The sequence below is a fragment of the Syngnathus floridae genome, chromosome 21, assembly GCF_059516105.1.
Source record: "Syngnathus floridae isolate MCC-2025c chromosome 21, RoL_Sflo_1.0, whole genome shotgun sequence".
Classification (NCBI taxonomy): domain Eukaryota; kingdom Metazoa; phylum Chordata; class Actinopteri; order Syngnathiformes; family Syngnathidae; genus Syngnathus; species Syngnathus floridae.
Genome location: NC_142433.1, coordinates 3,159,144 through 3,182,006, shown reverse-complemented (window position 1 = coordinate 3,182,006; position 22,863 = coordinate 3,159,144). Strand labels below are relative to the sequence as shown.

General features: G+C 42.8%; 2 protein-coding genes and 1 long non-coding RNA gene across 4 annotated transcripts; 1 reads left to right on the top strand and 2 right to left on the bottom strand.

Annotated features, from left to right (window-relative positions):
- Positions 1 to 91: 91 nt before the first annotated feature.
- Positions 92 to 16,846, bottom strand: LOC148379923 (putative ATP-dependent RNA helicase ddx6). The gene is made up of 13 exons (XM_088364742.1): positions 16,675 to 16,846; positions 15,231 to 16,215; positions 15,056 to 15,160; positions 14,859 to 14,988; positions 14,634 to 14,780; positions 14,463 to 14,557; positions 14,246 to 14,368; positions 13,928 to 14,056; positions 13,731 to 13,847; positions 3,533 to 3,596; positions 3,351 to 3,452; positions 3,050 to 3,272; positions 92 to 2,975 (listed from the first exon to the last, which is right to left on the bottom strand). Exons 2-12 carry the CDS (start codon positions 15,471 to 15,473, stop codon positions 3,055 to 3,057), a joined length of 1,473 nt encoding a protein of 490 aa, XP_088220868.1. The 5' UTR covers positions 15,474 to 16,215; positions 16,675 to 16,846; the 3' UTR covers positions 92 to 2,975; positions 3,050 to 3,054.
- LOC148379924 (uncharacterized) lies at positions 3,622 to 13,612 on the top strand. Of its 2 annotated transcripts, none has more exons than XR_015854870.1 (2): positions 3,622 to 4,385; positions 13,202 to 13,612. It is a non-coding gene; the product is annotated as an uncharacterized LOC148379924 (long non-coding RNA). The 2 variants fall into 2 exon arrangements; XR_015854869.1 differs by lacking the exon at positions 3,622 to 4,385 and adding an exon at positions 5,189 to 10,849.
- Positions 16,847 to 17,024: 178 nt separating the features above from the next.
- lipea (lipase, hormone-sensitive a) lies at positions 17,025 to 21,509 on the bottom strand. The gene is made up of 11 exons (XM_088365976.1): positions 21,408 to 21,509; positions 20,155 to 20,405; positions 19,789 to 20,073; positions 19,631 to 19,721; positions 19,421 to 19,566; positions 19,121 to 19,306; positions 18,899 to 19,051; positions 18,668 to 18,812; positions 18,377 to 18,604; positions 17,806 to 18,170; positions 17,025 to 17,714 (listed from the first exon to the last, which is right to left on the bottom strand). The coding sequence occupies exons 1-11, from the start codon at positions 21,421 to 21,423 to the stop codon at positions 17,481 to 17,483; spliced, it is 2,100 nt and encodes a 699-aa protein (XP_088222102.1). The 5' UTR covers positions 21,424 to 21,509; the 3' UTR covers positions 17,025 to 17,480.
- Between the last annotated feature and the right edge of the window lie 1,354 nt (positions 21,510 to 22,863).

Genomic DNA, 22,863 nt, shown 5'->3' with positions numbered 1-22,863 from the left:
ACAGTGGTGTAATTTAGTGACATTTTCCACACACATTTATATTTTATATTCCTTCCACTCATCAGGAAATAAAAACCCAAAGTAAACAATAGACTGTAAATTTCAGTTTATTGAATTTCACACTTCCTGCAAATAGTTCCAAATTACAATAGTGGAGGACAGTGAGAAACACTATTTGCTGAATTACCCAGTGTTTCTCAACAGATTTGGTCATTTTAGGGGAAAAAAAAAACAGGATAAAGCATTAGGATGCTGGGTGAACCTTAGAGAAATTACAAATAGTAATGCAATCTCAAATACATTGATGACAAGAAAATTGAAAGAGCAATGATGAACCATTTTTTCAAAACATTCAAATTGTTGTCTTTATAAAAAGAAAAAAAAAGGGGGGGGCAAACTAGCATTTTTTTTTTTTTAAACTGTTCAACTCAAAGTTGTTGCGTGTCAAGAAGTTTGTCTATGGGCCAAAAAACTCACTGAATGACCCTGAATTTATCACTATGACAACTAATGGGGTTTTAGAAAGAATTCATACAATCACCAGCATATTTTAACTGCAGGGAAATTCAGAATCATGTTACCACTCCTCCACATTGTGTTGTTCAAATCAAAGCCAATTATCTAGCCACTTTGCAGGAACTTCAGTAGTACTTCGAATTTTTGACTGACTTTAGCTGAAACTGCCTGAAGCTTTGGAAGGTTGTGTTAGTGCTTCAGTCAAGGAAAGAAAATGAAGAACTTTGTCTTTTCACCTCATGGAATTTTTAAATTTAGCAATAGTTACCAATTGGAACATGAGGCAGTACTCCCAAATTGAATTTTAGTGCCCATTTTGTTATTCTTCACGAAACGGGCTGTGAAAGTCTGCACACTGGACCCAAAAGAGTCAAGCGCGCACACACACACAAAAGTCAGAAAGTATCAGACAACAAAATCAAATATAACAGTCACCATTCATACTGGCATTCTATTTGATGTCAATTGTGACCCAGCACAACCTGCATTTATGTCATTCGGCCTTTTGTAATGAACAATTTTAAAGCTAATTTCAACCTCATTTAATTATGTTTAAAAAAAAAAAAAACAATCAGCCAGCTTTGAGACAGAATGACTTGTGGAAAGAAAGCATTCAATGAATACATAAAGCAAAGCTGATATTGGGTCACAATGGAGATCATGGAATGAAAATGGCAAAACAGTTAGGGGGAAAAAAATGACATTTGCCGTTAAGAGTTGGAAAGTCGGGGAGCTCACACGCCTGGCAAATGTAAACAAACATTTCATTCAAATTTAAGACTATCACCGACAAAAATCTCCGCATATGGAAAACGAAAAATGACATTTACATGCAGCATCAAACCTTCAACAAGACCGATTTTAATTTTTTTTAAGAGCAGAAGTTGTAACGAAGCAAGTGCTGATGCGATGTTTAGTCAAGTTGGGTTGAGGCTGCATGCAAATGATGCCATCCCACAGTAGATCACTCACTCACTCACTCACTCACTCACTCACTCACTCACTCACTCACTCACTCACTCACTCACTCACTCACTCACTCACTCACTCACTCACTCACTCACTCACTCACTCACTCACTCACTCACTCACTCACTCACTCACTCACTCACTCACTCACTCAAATTTTTTGGTTTTGCTTCAGTGTAAATCCTGAAAATCTGTTTTAACAAAAACTGAAGAAATTTAAAAAAAAAAAAGAAAAAAAAAAGCCTTCCCATTAACCCAAGTACTGTGTTTTAAATTTTTTTGTAAACAATTTATAATTTAGGGATGGAAAAAAAAAATCTGTCAATCTTGGTTTGGGGAGGACCAAATAAAGTCGCAGCTGCCTCTTTAAAGATGCTACAATTTTGCTTTCAAATCCAGATCCCTGCCCACCCCACAATAAAGATAAATCTCTACTCCTTTCCATAACGGGATTTGCTGCAAAAAAAAAAATTATTGCTGCTGCTGCTGCTGCTGCATGAAGCAAAGTGAAAAAATGTAATTGATGGAGCAGCTTTAACTGCTACAGCAGCAACACAAAAAAGGTATCCAATAATATGCTCACGCGTTTGGCGTTCATCCACTAGGCAGCAGAGTTGGCATATACATTCACCAATTTCAATTTATCTTCAGATCGGCGGAAACACAAATAAACCGATTCCATCTTCAGTGTCCATATTGCAAACAAAAAGCACAGATGTTGGAAATTTGAAGTCATGATTTACACCAATCGCCATAACTATCCCATAACTGTAACTGCATCATTTATGAGCTTAATAACAATTTGAAACATTCTGCTTTGAACCAGTCTCTTCTGTTTTGTTATACCAGGAATTCCAAACATGGCGTTTTGTTTTTTTCTGACCGTGTAAGATTATCCAGACAACCGCAATGAGTCCAAACTGACAGCATAAGGCCGCTATGAAAGTGAAACTGTTGCAGGCAGACATCCATGAATGGTCTTATTGGTTTAAAAATGGGATAAACAGCCACGCAATGGTGAGTAAAGCTGCCGTTTTTATTGCAACGTTCACGTTCAACAAAAAAAAAAGGTTGCTATTAAGGGAATTTGGACGCACCTTGCATACAAGTACCGTTATCTCTTTTTTTTTGCTTGCGTGGTTGAAGTCGGCGCGTTATCGATTCGGACATCTCGTTCGCACGACAGGCTATGAAAGGAAACGTGTGCGTGGCAGGAAGTAAGGCACTTAAGTGGCAACAGTTGACGCAAATGATGGCTGGTGTTTTTGATGCTAAAGAAGACCGACCGTTCAGCTGTCAATTGCCGATGATGACGGGTTCAAAACAGAAGTCATCCAATTTTCAATGACGATGCCCTCCGATCGTTTTTAGACCCAAAGAAAAAAATGGAGTCATAAGCTCAAATGCAGAACACAAGGACCAGAATGGGGTTTGATGTAAATAAAAGATATTTAAACAAATGAGATGTTGAAGAGGTGCCCGGGCGTGTCCTGCATGGAAGACAAAACTTGATTCAAAAAAAGATGCTTTCAAGTCAGCTACCTGTGTGTCCACAAGTTCTCACCAGCTTTAGGTGCTGCCGTCCTGCTGGAGTACAGATCTTTCTTGGACTTCCTCCACCTCACAGTCGTCGCTGGACGAGTGGAACTCCGCCACGTAGAGACTCTTGTCGATGCTGCCGGGAATGGGCTTGATGTCGGTCACCAGTTGGTCTTCGATGGTCTTGAGGTTGAAGCGGTCTTCCGATGTGATCAGGTTGATGGCTAAACCGAAATGACCGAACCTCCCTGTGAAGACACGCGCGGCATCGTCAAGGCACAAACGTCCACGGAGGGTTGACCTTCGTTGCATAGCGATCACCATACCTGATCTTCCAATGCGATGGAGGTACGTTTCCGCGTTTCTCGGAAAGTCGAAGTTGATGACCACATTAACGGCCTGAATGTCGATACCCCGAGTGAAGAGATCTATTGAGGGGCGGTAACGGGCGATCATCAGAAATCCACTGACTGGTACGGAAAAATTGTTAAGGAACTTTAAAACTTACCGGTGCAGACCAGGTTCCTGCATAGTCCATTTCTGAAGTCATGGAACACACGATTTCTGTATTCCTGACAACACAATAATACACACTGTTAGAAAAATTGTATATATATGTTATCATGCGTTCTCTAATGAGTACTTATTCACAATGTTACTGTTCAGTATGCTTGCTGCCTTGCTTTGCTTATTCTTATCTTGTACAACAGAACAGAAGGATTACGGCTGGGTCAGGGGCGAGATGACGGTTGTGTCAAACAAGATGCTGCTGACAGCTCAGCGTCCACCAGAACAGATCGTGAAAACAACACGTCAAACGATGCGTCATGAACCTTCTGATCTTCCTTAAAGAACGTCACTTTCTCTTTTTATCTCTCGGAATATCGCTTAAACTGTTTTCCTGATATAGCCATATCTGCACGCAACACTTTGTGCGTTACTTTTTGTTTCTTTTCTTACGAGACGAAGCCACAATCTCTTTCCCCCCCCCCTTAAGGGCTAATCGTCTCACACTGTGGGTAGGGCATTTCCAAATAAAAAGAGCGAGGAGTGTAAAACAGATTTTTAGTGTAGTCGGACTGCTGTAAGTCTGGTTGCACTCCTCGCGAGAAAAGACTCAACATTCTGCCTCACTGGTTTTGTCTGCTGATCCTTTTTACTGATTTTGAACCTGACAGATTTTTGGGGGCTCGTTCCGGGATCTCAATAGACCTATTTCGGGATTCCAGCTGACTTTTCGACCCAGGACAAGTCCTTGGCCAAGGCATATAGAGGAAACCCTTTTCACGGGGCTGACTCGATCAGTCGGCTGGACGCCGGAGTGGTTGACGAGATCATCCGAGGAGAAGGCCCAGCAGACTGTGAGTACGGATCTTGATTCTGTTAAAAGTAATGAAAGTGCAGTGACAAGAGGTCACTTAAACCTTGACAATTCTAGACCCTATCAAGTGCAATTAGAAACAGTTAAATTCTGCATGGGGTGGTGGAGTCCCCTGACGTAAAAGTCAGTTAAATTCCATGGGAGGGCGGACTCCTCTGTTTTCTAAAAAGTACAGGTAATTTGGAGCAGTTAAATTCCACTGAGGTGTCGTGGGGCCTCCTAACTTAACCTTCCTAATGTGTTAGCTTTCTGCTGCCATCTGTGGTGTTTTTCTTAACTCTTGTTTAGCTGGTTTGGCTCCCTTATCCATGAAAAGATAGGTTTTATATCTACTTCAAGAAAAAGGCAAAATAAGTTTTCTTACACAATAGGAAGGTTAAAGAGTTTGTTAAAATCCACTGGAGGGTGGACTCCCCTGCTTGCCTGTGAGACGATAAAAGTGCGCATTGTGTGTGTGTGTGTATGGTTTGACTGAGAGTGACCTCATTTGAGCTCTCCTCTATGTAAACAACACAGGATTGTAAACAGTGGCTTTGTGTGGATGAAAGCAAGGACTCTCTGCTTCCTCCGGGAAGGTGAAAAGAGACTCGCCACACATCGAATATTTAACCACTGTCCTGTGAATAAAGTTGGCTTTAGGACACTGTAGGTGCCATTCGAATTGCCAACTCCGAAATTTAGAAAATAAACCATGGGAAAATCAAATAGCAAACAAAAGCCGCTACCACGACATGAATTGAAATGCAAAGATTGGAAATTGATGGAAGAAGTCAACCCCGAAAATGTAAAATATCTTGACAAATGGATAACCGATTACAAATTTGATGGTCAGCTGAAAACGAATTCGTTGAATAACCTAAAGCAATCAATTGATGCTAAATGTGGCGTAAAGAAGAATAAAGACGGATATTATCTAATAGTACAATGGGAATTGGAAGCTGAGAAGAGAAAATGTGGGCAGATGAGAGGAAAATTGAAAGATAAGGAAGACGAAGAAAAGATAAAAAAGAACTTGCTGTTGCACAGGCAGGAAGATGATGAGACAGTGTCAGCGCGGGCTCGCTTGAAGGCCGAGGATGACAATGCAATGAATGAGGATGAGAAAAATGATCAAATTATAAAGACGGAGATTGCAGCACGCCAAAGCGAACCAATCTTTCCGTCTCTGTACCCCAAATTACCAAACACAGATCATCCTCCTGAGTATAGTGATTCTACTCGTGGTATGTTGACGCGGAGCCGTGCTAAGTTGGGCCCCTCGGCTGACGCATACCCGATGATTGAAGTGGCCAATCCTCATGATGAAGGAGGAGCCACCATTTTAGTATACAGAACATGGACCCAAGCTGATATAAAATCAGCAATTGAGGGCATAGCGTTGCCCACTGAAGATGTTGATCAATACTGTATCGACATGAAACAACTCATTGCTTCCTATAATTTGAGAGGCGATGAAGTACAACAGGCTTTCATGGCATCTTTAACCAAACATTGGGCAAGCGTTAAAGGCACCTGGAATCCCTTTGATTCCCGGGGCCGTCCATTGGAATGTAACGGGGTGCCATTACAAACAGAAATTGACCAACTATTGGGCAGGATAAAAATAAAATTCGAACGTAGAGCAAATTACACAGACATTGGCCGAACCAAACAAAAAGAAGATGAGTTGTTTGAAGACTTTAGACACAGACTAGAAAGAGTGTTCAAAGCCAATAGTGGCTTGGAGCATGGAACTGATGTCTATGACCAACAACTCAAAAATGCTCTACATGCAAATTCGCGACCAGCAATCCAAAACTGGATCACTAAACATATGATCACTTTCCCGACATCTACCTTGCCACAGTTCATTGATCATGCTATACACGCCGAAAAAGTTGTCAATTCAAAAAGAGCGAAAGAGAAAGGGAAAACAGGCACAATTTTTTTGGTTAATGGAGAGCAGTCTGAAATGTTCTATCAAAATAAGACCTTCGAACCACGCCTAGGGGGGCATGGTCGTAACAACTTCCGTGGCAAAGGTAGCGGGTGGTATAGTCGTGATTTTCCCAATTATAAAACAAATGACCAGCCCGCCTCAGGTCAGTCAAAACGATACAATGCTGAACCTCCTATTTGCTGGTCATGTGGAAAAAAAGGCCATATAGCAAGAAACTGCCCAGGCAAGGGCGAGAGTAAAACTCCCTTATGACTAGCCGACAGTCAAACTACAGTTGAAACAACTGCCTTGCCAACAGCTCCCCCTGTTGATGTGGATTTGAACATTCAAGATTTGTTGATGAACAATATTGAGAAGCCAGTGATAACTCTAATGGTAAACGGGACTCCAATAACTTTTTTGTGTGACTCAGGGGCATGTGTGACCACATGTCGTGACATACCTCCAGATGTGCAAAACAGCGGTAAAACTTTTTGGGTGAGAGCAGCAAATGGGCTGGCAACCCCAGTTCCCCAGTCTCGACCAGTATGGATACGGGACCCAGAAGGGGGAAGTTGTTGCATTCCCATTTTGCTGATGCCCAGTTGCCCTATTAATCTGCTAGGTAGAGATGCTCTCACTGCCCTTGGGCTTTCCCTTGTGTCTCTAACCAGTCAAATTGTTGTCAAAAGGCGACACCAGTTACAGATTTTTGGTCAATTTCACTGCTACTATTTTTATTCATTGGATTTGGCTGATGCAGAAGTGATGAAATTTGGTTCCCCTCTTTTGGCCCGTGTGGCCACCCTTTTGCGCCGCCCTGAACAGGCAATGGAAGCCAATGAACTACACATAACTATGTGGCATAAAGACACACCGGGTCCAGATCACAACTACGAGAACATGCTTGAGGCTGCTACACCTGCCACCTTGACGACATCTTTCCTTCTGCATGATGGTGAGAGCCGTGCTTGTGTAGTCATACAAACGGCTCCCCCTGCTGTGCAGAAGTTACACGTGTCTCCCACTCCGCTCCACATCTCTCTCTACAGGCCTCACACCGCAACGTGGCAAAGTTTAGGATTTATGGCTGGTGAGGCCTTGGCAGCTTCTGACTGGACTCAGGTTAATCCTGACTCCTTTTATAGTCCTTCCACCAAGCTCTTCAAACAAAATATGACTCAAGACTTGTCATTCATTAGTGGAATCCACGCTGATCCTGGTGTTGAGCAAACACCCTCATTTTGAGATTATGTGTTGACGTCCAATGACGAGCACATCCTCGCTGAGGTCCCAAGTCATCTTTGGTCTGAGGGTCCCTCTGACGTTGGTTTAGTGAAAGGTGCGCTTCCTGTTGTCATAAGACCTAAAACTGAATACCGCCCTTGTGTGAGGCAGTATCCTTTAAAACCTGATGCCTTACAGGGTATAGCGCCTGTTATTTCTGATTTATTAAAAGCAGGTGTCATTGTTCCTTGCCCGGACTCTCCTTGCAATACCCCAATTTTCCCTGTAAAGAAGGCACCCCCTTCTGTGGGGTGGAGAATGGTGCAAGACTTGCAAGCTGTAAACAATGCTGTTATTCAGAGAGCACCTTGTGTCCCTGACCCGCATACCTTGTTGAATTCATTGACACCTGATGCGAAAATCTTCACAGTGATTGACATTAGCAATGCTTTTTTCTCTGTTCCTATTGCAAAAGAGAGTCAGTTTTGGTTTGCGTTTACATATGCTGGCTCAAGGTACACCTTTACAAGGTTACCACAAGGGTACTGTGAAAGCCCGACAATTTACTCACAGGTGATGGCAGCCAGCATGGCTAAATTTGTCCCGCCAATGGGAAGTCAAATCTTGCTTTATGTTGATGACATTTTGATAGCATCTCCTGATTTTGCCTCTTGCCAGAAAGACACGCTTGCAGTGCTGCATCACTTGGCAAGTGAAGGCCACAAGGTCAGCAAGAACAAGCTTCAACTGTGGTCCACTGAAATTAAGTATCTAGGCCACAATCTAAGTTCCCAAGGTCGATCCATAATTGAAAGCAGAAAAGCCTCTATTTTACAAGCTCCTAAGCCACTAACAAAGAAGCAAATGATGTCTTTTTTGGGTCTCACAGGTTATTGTAGAAGCTGGATACTTGATTATGCCCAAATTGTTGCTCCTCTGTCCAAATTGATGTATGTGGAAGACATCTCAATGTCCACTCACTTAAAATGGACTCCTGAAGCTGAGGATGCTTTTGTTTTGATCAAACAGGCTTTGGTCTCCAGCTCCACTCTAGCCTTACCAAACTATGATAAGGTATTTGTCCAAACTGTTGACTGCAAAGGTCATTACATGACCTCTGTTTTGCTCCAATCACATGGCTCGAAATTGCGTCCTATTGCTTTTTATTCCTCTAAACTGGACAGTGTTGCATGTGCTCTCCCACCATGCGTGAGGGCTGTGGTGGCAGCCTCCATGGCTGTGGAGAGCAGTGCTGGTGTTGTGTTGTTTCATCCTTTAACACTGAAAGTTCCTCATGCTGTCTCGGCCCTTCTGCTACAGACTAATATGACTTTTCTGTCGCCTGCACGTCATCTTTCTTGCATGGCTACGTTGCTGTCTCAGCCGCACCTGACCGTTGAAAGATGCACGACACTCAATCCTGCCACTCTCATTCCCCTTCCTGACGACGGTGAATTCCATGATTGTGTCGATGCTGCCCAACAGATTGCAAAGGCTCGGCCTGACTTGAAAGATACGCCTCTGCCAGATGGTGATGTGGTTTTTGTTGATGGGTCTTCTAAGAAAAATGAATCTGGAGTGACCCTTACTGGGTATGCCATTGTTACTGCCGACGAAGTCTTGGAGGCTGCTAAACTGCCATCCTATATGTCAGCACAGGCCGCTGAGCTCATTGCTTTGACTGGGGCCTGCAAATTGTTTGCTAACAAGTCCGTCACTATCTGGACTGATAGTCAGTATGCTTTTGCTACAGTGCACGTTTTTGCTCAGCAGTGGAGCAACCGTGGCATGATAACTTCTACAGGGAAGCCCGTCACCCATTCCACATTACTAACTCAACTTTTGGACGCTGTCCAGCTACCTTTAAAGGTGGCTGTTTGCAAATGTGCTGCTCACACTGCAAGATCTGATCCTGTTTCTCTTGGTAATGCTTTTGCTGACAAATCCGCTAAGGCCGCTGCAGAAGGCCTGCTCCATGTCCTCTCGTCTCTCACTGATCATGATTCGATGTCACACATCTCCCCTGATGTGTTGCTTGACATGCAGTCTCAGAGCCCCTCCCAGGAACGACTCTCTTGGGAAAAACGGGGTGCAACTAAAAACACTGATGGTCTTTTTGTGTGACCTTTGGGCAAACCTATCTTGCCTCGTAACTTGTTCAAATGGGCTGCTATTTCGAGTCATGGGGTCACCCATGTCTCGACGGGGGGTATGGTGAAACAAGTTGAAGCTATTTATACAACATACGGCTTTGCAGCTTTCTCACAACAATTTTGCAGAGCCTGTCTGATCTGTGCTAAACACAACCCACAAGGCAATTTAAGACCTCAGAGAGGGAAATACCCGACTCCATTGTATCCGTTTCAGACAATACATATGGATTATATTCAATTACATAAATGTGAAGGGAAAGAATATTGTTTGGTCATAATAGACGCATTTTCTAAATGGGTAGAAACATTTCCTACCAAACATGCTGATGCACTCACAGTGGCAAAAGCCTTATGCAAAGACATCATTCCAAGGTACGGTATTCCAGAAAAAATTTACAGCGACAATGGTCCACACTTTGTAAATCAAATAGTGCATAACATTGGGAGAATGTTCCACATAAATTTAAAGAACCATTGTTCTTATCATCCACAATCAGCTGGCCTTGTTGAGAGATCTAACGCGACTATAAAAAACAGATTAAAGAAATGTATGGAAGAAACCAAACGACCATGGACTCAGTGCTTAGACCTGGTCAAAATGTACATAAATATTACAAGTACAACAGGGCTAACTCCCTATGAAACTATGTTTGGAAGACCTTACAGGCTTCCTCAGTTCAAGAACACATGGGAGATCCCCGAGGAAGCCACATTAGCTGATTACATGAGAAAAATGTTGGAACATCAAAAGAATCCAACCAATAACACTGATGATAAACCCATTTCTCCGCAGGAAGACCCCAAAGTGGTACCGGGAGACTGGGTTTTGATCAAGAGTATCAAGAGGAAGAATTGGCATTCACCCAAGTGGGAAGGTCCCTTTTTGGTACTACTCACGACACCTAATGCTTTGAAAATAGCCGAACGCAACACATGGATTCATTTATCTCATTGTAAAAAGGTGATCTCCGCAGACCCAACCTAAGTACGGAAGGTGAGCAAAGTCTGGTAATAGTGCCTGATCCTGGTGCCAAGATCCAGGGTTGACACGAAAGCTAGCAGAAGCCAATTTCCAAGACACCAACCCGAAGCTCAGGGTGTTGACTCTGAGGAGATCCAAAAACATGAGCATTAGAGAGTCATTTGGTGAGTGCTTTAATCGGGCTGTAGCCTGCGCAAAGTCTACCATGCGCTTTTGGTTGCTTTTGCTGATTTGTGTTACCATTATATTTTTTTCGGGGGTTATTTTATTCGTATGGATAGAGTACCATGAGCCTCGAACATTCTTCTCTCAAGCAACTACCAACACTGATCAATATGGCTCATGGGAAAAAATTGCTAGACATAAGCGCAACACAAAATCCCCTTTCGATCATGTTGTTTGTACACCAGAAACCGTCCGCGTTCCAACTTGTGTACCATGGCTTTTGTCTTGGACTTACAATAACTCATTAATGTTTACTGTGGCTCCTAATACATCTTCTTCTATTATTTTACCGATGAAAAGTTTGAAAGGTTTCCGACATGGTCACCCCACTACTGGGGATAAATGGCTCGGGTATTGGTGGTATTTAACTGGTCACCCGGTTAGCACCGACTGGGGCACCCTTGTCACCACACAAACGCAAGATTTTTGGCCCTCTGGTTCCAGTGAAGAGGCTGTGTTCTTTGCTAAACGAGTAACTTTGAAAAATCAGGGCACAAGCCTCCTTTTGACTCTTACACTCCCTGATGGTCAAATTCGTCCTCCAAATGCCACTTTGTTTAACACTTCTTGTTGGGGTTTTCAACTGTGGGCTTGGTCCTCTGGAATTGATCCCCACTTTCCTATTGCTATTTGCATTAACAAAACAATGTCGATCGCAGACCGTCCCGTTACAAATAATTACACTCTGTCAGCAGGAGCAAAAATCACAAGTATGCCCCTCACTGATATAGACAGCTATTTTGTAGCCTCCACAGGAATAAGCGGTCAAACCAACAACTGGCTTCTTATGGCTGAGCAAGCCGCAAAAATGGCTAACACCAGTTGCATTGCATGTATGGGTCCAAGACCTCTTTTGAAAATCATACCTGCAAATATAGTTCCTAAGTGTGCTGTTGTTTTAATGTTAAACTCATCCATTTCACCCACTCATGATTGTTTTAAATGGGATAAGGTTTACCCTGTTGCCTCTATGACAAAATATAAACCCCTTTTTTCGTCCAATGTAGCTAAGGGTAATTTTACATGCATTAGATTACCTGGTACTGGTGAGAAGCTCGGCGCCCTACCTACTCCATGGTGTGAGTCCATGACCAATGTCACTGCCCCTTTTTTGCCCATTGCTCGTAGTGATATTTGGTTTTGGTGTAATAGTAACAAACTTTATGATAGGTTGCCTTTAAACAGCTCTGGAATTTGCGCTTTGGTAACCCTATTGTTTCCTGTTCATTTGATACCAATGTCCTCTTATGATCTAACATCTTTTGCTAAGTCCGTAGTGCCCGAATACTGGCCGAGAACGAAGCGAAACGCCGAATGGCAGGGCGCAGCTAATCCAACTTACATAGACGCCATTGGTGTTCCTAGAGGAGTACCGGATGAGTATAAGCTGGTGAATCAGATAGCAGCTGGTTTTGAATCCGCCCTGTGTTGGTGGTGTACTCTTAACAAAAATGTTGACAGGATTAACTACATCCACTACAACGTGCAGAGGCTTGGAAACTGGACCGAGGCAGGTTTCAAGGCGGTCCACTCCCAACTGGCCGCTACTTCCCTCATGGCTTTCCAGAATCGAATGGCCCTTGACATGCTACTCTCAAAAGAGGGCGGTGTCTGCGCCATGTTTGGTGAGCAATGTTGCACATTTATTCCAAATAATACTGCAGCCGACGGAAGCCTGTCCCAGGCCCTTGAGGGTCTGAGGACCTTGAATGGGAGGATGAAGGAACACAGTGGGGTGAACACGGAGGTTTGGACCGACTGGTTGAACGTGTTCGGAAAGTACCGCGCCCTGGTTTCCTCGGTCCTGGTCTCCATTGCCGTTTTCTCTGCCATTTTGACCCTGTGTGGATGTTGCTGCATTCCTTGTCTCCGATCCTTAATTAATAAGCTAATTACAACTGCTATCTCTCCACCAGCTGAGACTTTTCCGTTGCTCCAAAGGGATGACCTTTTGATCGACGGGAGTTCTTTCTCTAGTGACGACTCTGTCAGCGAATCCATTGTGGTAAACCTGTCCGATTTGTTTCGTGACTCTGGCTTTGACGATTAAGACTCAATTTCCTCCCAAGTGTAAGTTAGTTCTTGCGAAATGTGATCCCTTGGCTGAAAATCTTTTGAAGTGGCCATATGGGTGATAAGTTAGTCCCCGAGAACTTATGATAAACAGGGGGGAATTGTTAGAAAAATTGTATATATATGTTATCATGCGTTCTCTAATGAGTACTTATTCACAATGTTACTGTTCAGTATGCTTGCTGCCTTGCTTTGCTTATTCTTATCTTGTACAACAGAACAGAAGGATTACGGCTGGGTCAGGGGCGAGATGACGGTTGTGTCAAACAAGATGCTGCTGACAGCTCAGCGTCCACCAGAACAGATCGTGAAAACAACACGTCAAACGATGCGTCATGAACCTTCTGATCTTCCTTAAAGAACGTCACTTTCTCTTTTTATCTCTCGGAATATCGCTTAAACTGTTTTCCTGATATAGCCATATCTGCACGCAACACTTTGTGCGTTACTTTTTGTTTCTTTTCTTACGAGACGAAGCCACAATCTCTTTCCCCCCCCCCTTAAGGGCTAATCGTCTCACACTGTGGGTAGGGCATTTCCAAATAAAAAGAGCGAGGAGTGTAAAACAGATTTTTAGTGTAGTCGGACTGCTGTAAGTCTGGTTGCACTCCTCGCGAGAAAAGACTCAACATTCTGCCTCACTGGTTTTGTCTGCTGATCCTTTTTACTGATTTTGAACCTGACACACACCCAAATTAATGTCTTCTAAAAAATTCCAAAAGGATAAAACAACAACATTGTACCCACCTGCATCATCTTAGCGTGGATGTAGAAGCACGAGTAGCCCAGCTGCGTGATCTTCTTCGCTAAGAGCTCCACCCTTTGCGTGGAGTTGCAGAAGATGATCGACTGGTTGATCTGAAGCTGTGGGAGACACAATCAAAAGACTTTGTGAGGATTTAGGTGACAAAAATAGTTCTCCATACATTTGGACTGTTACTCACCCTTGAGAAGAGTGTGTTGAGGCAGTGCACCTTCTGTCTTTCTGTGACGTAGGCGTAATACTGAGTGATGCCCTTCAGAGTCAGCTCCTCCATCAGGTTGATCTCATAAGGTTTCTGCAGGTGCTTAGCCTACAAGAATATGGAAGGGTTGGATTTACCACACTGACTGCAGCAGACTGAAAATCCAAACTATTAAACCAGTAAGTGAGCAGCAAACAAGAGCGGGCACAAAAAAATGAACAGCTTGGTTCGCGGCACGAAACAATTTGTGCCAACTGGCGCCGAGCCATCAGGGAAGGCCGAGTGAAGACGACTCACCATGAATTTTTGCACACTGATGGGGAAGGTTGCAGAGTAGAGCAGGATCTGCCTGTTCTTGGCCAGGAAGCTAATGATATCCTCGATGATCACCACAAAATCCTGAGACAGCAGTTTGTCGGCCTGAGAAGAGGGAGACGATCGATTTTGAATAACATACCAAAATTTGAAGGCAGCGAGAAGTAGAGGAGATTGTTCTTTCATAACGTGCACTTACCTCATCCATCACCATCATCTGGACTCGATCCACTTTTGCCACTCCTTTCTTGATCAAATCCAGAATCCTACCAGGTGTGGCTATGACCACATGCACTAATACGGAAAAAAGGATAAGACATGGCACATTCCAAACAGGCAAACAAGTGGAGACAAGAAGAAGATTGCTCACCAGTCTCATCCAGGCGCATGATATCATCTCGTAGGTTGGTTCCCCCGGTGGTGGCCATGACTTTGACTCCTCCCAAGTGTTTGCTGATCTGGATGCAAATCTGGCTCACCTGCAGGGCCAACTCTCGAGTTGGCACAACTACCATTGCTAGGTGGTAAGAAAAAAAATAATGACGTCAATGATTTTGCAAAACTAAACACCAGGCTGGGATTATTTTAATCTCACCTTGTATGTAGCTCTTTTTAAGATCTATCCTCTCCAGCAATGGGATGAGATAGGCTCCACTTTTTCCGGTTCCATTCTTGGCCCGAGCCAAAATATCTCTTCCAGACAGGGCAATGGGAATACTCTCCTCCTGCAAGAAATTATTAAGTCATTTTACAAATTCACAATTGATGTAATTTAAGACGATTGAACCATACCTGCACAGGAGACGGCTTCTCCCAGCCCATCTCAAAAATGCCCATCAGAAGCTCTCTTTTGAGACAGTAATCCTCAAATTCATTCCCCTTTGTAGCTGTCACATCCTTGAAAAGACAAAATAGAATGTTGAAGATAAGTTGTTTTAAGTTTTAAAATGGAAGCTATTTCACTCACCGAGGTTTTGACCCTGTTGTCTTTAGGAGGAAGCTTGAGGCTCTTTTTCCAGTCGTCTCCAAATTTGATGCCCCCTCCTTCTTGGGAGGCAGCACCTGCTTTCTGTGAGGCACCCATCACTTTTCCTTGAGTTGACGATCCTGGCTGGACTGAAGCTGGTTTGGGCTGTCCTCGGAGCTGCCCGTTCTGCTTGTTCAGTCCCATGCCAAGTGGGCCAACATTTTCTGTTCTGGCTGTAGCCATGATCCTTTTTTTGTATTTTTCTTTGCTCTAGTTTTATTTCAGTCCTTCCTTCAAGGTTGTATTTATGCCTTGTAGGTTTTTCTTACTAAAATTAATCTTCAAAATGTAAAAAAGATTAATAAAGCATTAACAAACAATAGATTCTTTTAAGTCCACAGCTTAATAAGCAATCAATGATATTTACATATACACACGTACGTGCAGTTTGGTCTCCTTGAACAAGAGCGACCGACGTACAGGAAAAAAAACAAAAACTTCTTTATACACAAGAAACTCTTCAAAATGAAGAGATGTTTGCATGAATACACTTGCTCACAATATAGAAAAATTATATGCGAACAAGTATTAAATGTGGCTCAAGTCCTGAAATAGAACAACTAAGGCAATTTCTGTACTGGGGGGAATAATTTCATCAATGTAATCTTTGTTCAGTATATTTGATTTTTACACTGAATAGTGCTTCCTGTCTTCAGTTCACCGAGTGTACTTGGTGTCCCTTTTTGAGGGGGGCGGGGGGACGGATGTCCAACTCTGTACAAGTTTTTCCCCCCAAAATCATATATACTTCGATTATTTCCACCAGATAAGGTATCACATGAACAAGGGGGAGATTTAGTCCAAAGCCAAAAAGCTTTCAACTCCTGGACACCACACGTCTGGAGGTCAAAGTGTCACCAGTGGGAGTGTGACCGTGTTCAAGGGGCTTCCCAATCAAAGCCAGCCAACAACTCAAATGCGTCACCTGAAAGATGTCGAAACAGAAGAATTTGGAAAATGCAAAGCACATTAATTAGCACAGAAAAGTTTCCAACTCAACTGAGGCAATAAAAATATTTAAGAAGCGTTAAATTCATATTTGTGTTAATCAAACAAATTGTCGTTACATGCTCCGTCGACGCAAATAAACTAATCGCATGATGAGTTAACTTGGTTATCAAGCTAACCAGTGCCGATGTTAGCTTAAAACAAATTTGGGCTTTTGAAAGAAGACTTTATGGAATACGGGTCGAATTATATGTTTCTATTTGTACGATGTGGTTTTGAGATAGATGTTGCGTGGCTAACTGCTTCAGCGAAAGGAATAAAATGTCCCGCAAGTCATCTAAATTCGCACACAGTGCTAAAGTTAGCTATGAGCTAAGCAGCTTGTAACAACTGCTGCTTTTTGAAGAAAACGGCTCGCAAACAGTACAGCACTCACCTCAGTTCGCTGTTATTCTAAAGCAAACGTTGCATTTCCCGTTGCTCCCAAACATCTATTTGATCATCACTTTTGATCACTGAAATGTACTTCAAATAAATCGCGTCTATTGTTTTTCCCTTTAAATCAACATGGTCGCCTTCTTCTTCGTCTTCTCTTCCTCGTCGTCTTGTTCTTGCTTCTATTTATCCTATGGGAAAGTGGGACGCTACTGACACCTACTGTCAAAGATGAGTACTGCAACAAGGAAGCATATTAGGGGAAAACAACAGGTACAAAACACAAAAATGAACGTTCAATTGGCTTCCACTGTTCTGTCAGAATAGTTACAGAAACGTTTGGGGCAACAATTGAGCATTTTTGATTTAATAAGGCTTTAAATATTGCACTGTAATAAATAAAGAACAATTTACAGTACAGCAAGTTTCTTCATTGCTGAGCAATACATTTTTCTTGCCACAATATTGTTCATATATTACATAATGAATCTGTAAACTGTTTTGTGTAAGTAAACTATTAACCAAGAAATGTTTGGAAAGCTCTTCCAGTACTGTACATACACTACAAAGGTTAACAAGGCACTTCATGTTCTCCACAAATATCGGAGAAACATGTCATTGTTGATCATAAAACCAACGAGGGAGGGGGGGAAACCAGCATTTAATTAAAATTAACAGTGACGGAGAATAAACCTTTGGGCATGAATTTAAATTTCACCGTCCCAAAGAATCCTAATTGATTCTTTTCATTTCTCTCTGATGGAAAGACTGCTAGAAAAAGAATCCCATTGATTAATCAGAGTGTGATTAATCTCTTGTGGCTTCATCAGAACAGTCTTTAGTGTTTCCTTGCAGAAAAAGCTCCCTTATTTTCTCCAAGCAGATTTCTGCGGCAGCTTCGGTCTCCTTAGAAAGCTGTGACAGGCTGAGGAAGCCGTGCGGAAGGTCCTCCACCACCGTCAAGCTTACAGGCTGGCCCATGTTCCTCAGCTTCTTGGCGAACATCACTGAGTCATCCAGTAAAGCATCCAGAGCGGCGGCCTGTGCGGAAACATGCACAGGAAACAAAATGAAGTCAACTTCCTCAGTTAAGCAAAGGGGAGGGGGAAACAAAAATAGTTGTGTGTCTCACCACTAAGTGAACAGGCGGCAGGCCTTGTAGAAGCCTGTCAGGCGCGAGCAGCGGCGACACAAACGGGTTTCTGATGATTGGGCAGGAGGTGGGCTGTACGAGAGCAAGGCTTTCGGAGCGCAGGGGCTCAAAGGCCTCTGGGTAATCCAGTTGGGAGTTTGGAGCGGAGGTATGACTGTGTGTGGAATTTCCATGTCTTGATGCTCTTGAGTGGGCTCCGCTTATGGGCCACACGGGCTGCAGGAAGGACTGGATCCAGCTGGAGGCTCCTTGTGTGAGATCACTGAGTAGTTCCGTGGTGTGTCTACCCAAGGCTCTCAGACTGTTGCATCCCACAACAGGCTGTGCAATCTGTGAGTCCACACCTAGCCATAAAGAAGAGAAATTTGAAAGTAAAATTTACATAATGACCCTCATGTTGCCACGGTACATTGTGTTTAGTTGTACAAGTAATGTCTTCATGTCGACATTACCCAGTTTGCACACAAATACGTCGTCTATTTTGCGTTCAGGCATCATCATTAACTCCCCTCGGGTTAAATGATGCGTCCCAACGTTGAGGCAGATCTACCTGCATAGGCGTTGAGGCACTTTGTAAGAGCGCCGAAAGGTAACAGCGGGTCAATGAGCGTGAGCAAGCGGGAGGGCGAGGCGTCGGTGGTGAGCAAGGTGGCAGGGTAGGCCGCCATGATGCCGTCAGGGACCCGGATGCCGCAGGTCATGGCCTTCATGGACACGGTGATGCAGAGGTTGCCGCCAGCGCTGTCGCCCGCCAGACAGACGAGCTCCGCTGTCGAGCCTGAAACACAAACGCGGGGAAGCTAAATCAAGCTACATTTATTCCATGATGTCGTACACTCACCGAGCAGACGGCAGTTTTTCAAAGCCCAGCAGTAAGCGTAGAAACATTCCTCAAGAGCTCTAGGAAAGGGGGCTTCAGGTGACAGAGAGTAGTCAACAGAAAGAACAGGAACATTCAACCTCTTGGACCAGCTTCGCAGATAGTTCTGATATAAAACAAAACATGGAGAGGTTTTAGAGGCTGTAACGCATTACGGCGTGGAATTGAAAAAGTTAAAAAAAGTCATTGGACCTCATGGGATTTGGATGTCTGGGCCACAAAGCCTCCTCCGTGGAAATGAATGAGCAACCACGGGGAAAGGGGCTGCTTCTGCACCCACGGGAGATTGGAAGCAGAGACGGAGGGCGGATCGCCGCGAGAAAAAGACAAGAGCTCCTCACTGTCCTGCAAAATAATCATTAAAAACATTTATCAGAAAATGTTACACAAAAATGACGCTAAATCATTTGTCACCTGTCCTTGTCGAATCTCATGGGAGATCAGGCGCATGTGGACTGGGCCGGGACCCCAGTGGGCCAGTGGAGGTGACACAGTGGCAAACAGATTTGGGTCCGATGACAGGGGGAGGATTAACGGAACGGGAGGTATCGTTAGCGTCAGGTTCAATTGAACTGGGTAGGAGGCTATTCGACACAAGCCCTGAGGAGACAACAAGAAGAAGAGAAATACATTTAAAACCCTCACTTGGACTTCAGACGAGAAGAAGAAGAATATTAGGAAGGATTAAGGATTAAAACATTTGACCCTGCCTACTGTTAAAATCTCGGACTCTGTGATATTCCAGAAGGACTTCCAAAACTGCATGTCCAGGTTCTGGGTAATGCGTTCAAATTCTGCACCGCGTAATTCTGGATCGATGACGTACTTTCCCGACGTGAGGAGAGACAGGGCTGCTAAACCTGACGACAAAAAAAATTCAATGAGCTAAAAGTAGAGCAGACGGAACCGTATCGTGAGACTCACCGAGCCCGGGCTGCTGTTTTCCATACGTCTCACCGTATGAGATCATGCTTATGACGATAGTCTGGAGGAACGGACGAAGACTCGGTGTGAACTGTCAAAATAAAAAATCTCTTAGTTCGAACGTGTTCACAGAATCAACCCAGTTGTTGCCGACAGACCTGAAAGCCCAGGCAGCGTCCATAAAAACAAGCTTTGTGCATGGAGCTGTATTCCTGCACATATCTGTGACTCAGGTCCAAGTCCTGAAGAGAGTAGAGCTGACCAAAATCGTTATCGTTGATCAGCCGCTTCGCCAGGTAGAGCAACGCTCGGAGTTGGCAGAGCGCGCTGCAGTAGGCCTCCATCTCCGAGGCGTTGTGTTCCGCTCGGAAGAAGGTGCTCGAGTGATTTGATGCAATGTAGCGAGCCTTGTGCAGGACGTGTAAAAGGCATGAATGGATCACCTGAAAATCACAGATAAAAAAAAATTAAATATTGAATATTCTTACAATCAAATATTCTGGCCACAGAAATAATTTCCATACCTTGATCAGGCTGCGGTATCCATTTCCAGGCGTTTGCGGGTCAAAGTCATAATGGTGATAGACGGCAGTGAAGCTGTCGACCAAAGGCTCAATAGCTCGAGCGTGTTCCTGAATCTTTTTCATGCACTTTACCAAGCGCTGAGTCACTGGGCCACAGGCAAGCTCAGCAGAAGGGTTCGAAAAAGCCGAGATATTTTCTTCGCACGCGACCTCCAAGGCTGAAAAGGCCACCTTGAAATCCATGTCGGAGGCTGGGGATCAAAGAGAAGCAAATAAAACTCGAACCTGGTTTATATGCCTTTTTCTAGCTTGAAGTTACGTCATGTGATCATTGTGTGTATCTTAAAAAAGAAGGACTGTTAACCTTTGGGTAAAAATACACAAGACTTTAACGATTTGTTTGACTGCAACAAGTCGCTTCTTGGCTTTGACGGACTTGTTATCTTGCCGAGCTGAAGGAAGGCACTTTGGAACCCGGCCGTGATTTGCTGACCCTGCGATCGCACTTTGTTTTAGATCTGTGTAGCGAGTATTAGTCTGAAAAATAATGTGAAACTTGAAATGCAGATCTATATTTTTTATTTAAATTTCTTTTAATTAGAGATGCAACTTTTTTTTTTTTGCTAATTGAATAATTCATATAATATTAATTAAGGGTTAGTGTTACTACAGACGTTCAAGGACACCAAGCCATCTCTGATTAAAATTTGTTGTTGACAAGTGTATTTTTCTAGACTAATCAATTTATTGATTAATGGAAAGCAGAAACAAACAAAACATGATAACAAGTTTCCTGTGAACCTTGTGACTAAAATGATCTAAACACAACTACTGTCAACCAATTTAAACGATTAATTCTGTCAAAAGAGAAAAAAATGTGTTTATACCTGTCGGATCTTTGTAACGAACGACCTTTGACCTCACTCATCCACACGGTCATAGATTAATATCGCTTTCTGTTCATACCTATTCACGTGTCCACTCGACAAGCTTTAAGTATTACAAATAACATTTTTGTCGATTATTTTGTCTCTAAAGCATCAAAATTCAACCAATATTACATAACGTTTTCACAAACTGATGCGCAACCATGTTGCATGTCGGAGCGAAAACTTTGACGGCCCCCCCACGATCAACAAGTTGCAGCCATGAAAAAAAAAAGCAAGAAAACGCCTCGATCGCGTCTATCAAGACGTTGTATTTTTAAAAAAAGCTACGCGTAGAGAAATAATATAATGTTTAGTATGACTTACCGACAGCGACAGGCATCCCTGCTTCTTCCTCAATGGGGCGTCGGTGAGCGACGGAGCGCCCGGGGAATGCTGGGTAACGTCATGTGAGCGGCCGCACAGCTCTCATAACAAACCGCAAAGCTTACTGTCGCCTAGCAATTACTGTATTATTCGTCATCAAAATAATAAATCATCATTTTAAAAAATTTGGCTAATTGTTGATAGACAACAATAATAAAAAAATAAAAAATAATAACACAAATAATAATAATAATGATAATAATAATAATAATAGCAAAAGCCAGGCATTGAGGTGGTGGCAATATAGGTCAAAATTAGTATGCTCACTCAATTAACATTTAACACAAAAGAGGCACTGTATACTGAATTCGGCCATCAAAAACATGATTATGCGCATTTTAAAATACAACTGTATGAGAAGTTTTCATTTAACACGGTGCAAAACTACTATATAACACCACACAGAGGATTATTTATAAAAATAAAGTGACTGAGGTATTCAAAAGTCACATTTTTGCACTTTTAATGATTATATTTAATGGCGTGCATTTTAAAGGTCACCTTAGTGGGCTTATGTTGCTCCAACACGACAATTACTGAAACTGTCAACTTATAAACACAAGCCTCCATTTCAACTGGACTCCATGCAGGTAGCAACCCGTCCCACAAATGCTATTCTAGAATTTGACACTGTGAACTAAATATGGTAGACCTTTCCTCATCCTTCCTTCCTGATACACGAAGGTGTGTCGGAAATTCCTTTTCATTTGTTCCATCAACTTACTGAACTAATTATGTTTAAAGATTAACAATAATTACAATGGACTTGATTGGCCTTGATGGGACAAATGTTTGACGTATTGTTTTATCAAAGAAAATGTACTGTCTTGTTGGAGCAGTAAATCAATTACAGATACGGGAAGTCGTCCTTCAGGAAGTTGTGATATTCCAGCTATATTCAAGGCACAATATATCTGATAGAGGCTTCTGTTTTCTCAATCCTATGACTCAACTTTTTCCCTGTAAACTCCGACTCACAGTTGTTTTCATTTAGCACAATATATATAAATATATACAATCAATGAACTCAATTTTCTTACTTTTATGAACCTGACTTGCTCTGTCTGACATTTTACTAACCTCCAAGGTTAAAACAACCCACCTGGTGACCTCTGACCCCAGACAGATATTTTTTTTCTTAAGTCAGGTTAACAACGGATGTATTGAGTTTACTCATAAACAGTGTATGAGTGTGTGTGCTTCTCTGCATGGATGGATGTCTTTGATTTGACTTTAATATAGCAAATCTGAATAGTCATAAAAGGGCAAATCTTTGACCTATATGTCTGCATGATACGGTAAAAGCAGGAAAAAAAAAATCTCACTTGTGATGCTAAATAAATAGCAGTAAAATTTATATGACGGTATTTCGCCGATACTTATCACCAAATTGTTG

Bases quoted from the DNA above. Each gene is read 5' to 3' on its own strand.
- LOC148379923 (XM_088364742.1), bottom strand. From the start codon at position 15,473: ATGGCTACAGCCAGAACAGAAAATGTTGGCCCACTTGGCATGGGACTG. The intron at 14,369-14,462 runs GTAAGTGCACGT...CCCTCTTCTCAG, and splicing joins AGATGATGGTGATGGATGAG to GCCGACAAACTGCTGTCTCA. The intron at 13,848-13,927 runs GTGAGTAACAGT...TGTCTCCCACAG, and splicing joins TCAACACACTCTTCTCAAGG to CTTCAGATCAACCAGTCGAT.
- lipea (XM_088365976.1), bottom strand. The intron at 19,567-19,630 runs GTGAGTCTCACG...TTTTGTCGTCAG, and splicing joins AAAACAGCAGCCCGGGCTCG to GTTTAGCAGCCCTGTCTCTC. The intron at 19,307-19,420 runs GTAGGCAGGGTC...TTGTCTCCTCAG, and splicing joins CAGAGTCCGAGATTTTAACA to GGCTTGTGTCGAATAGCCTC.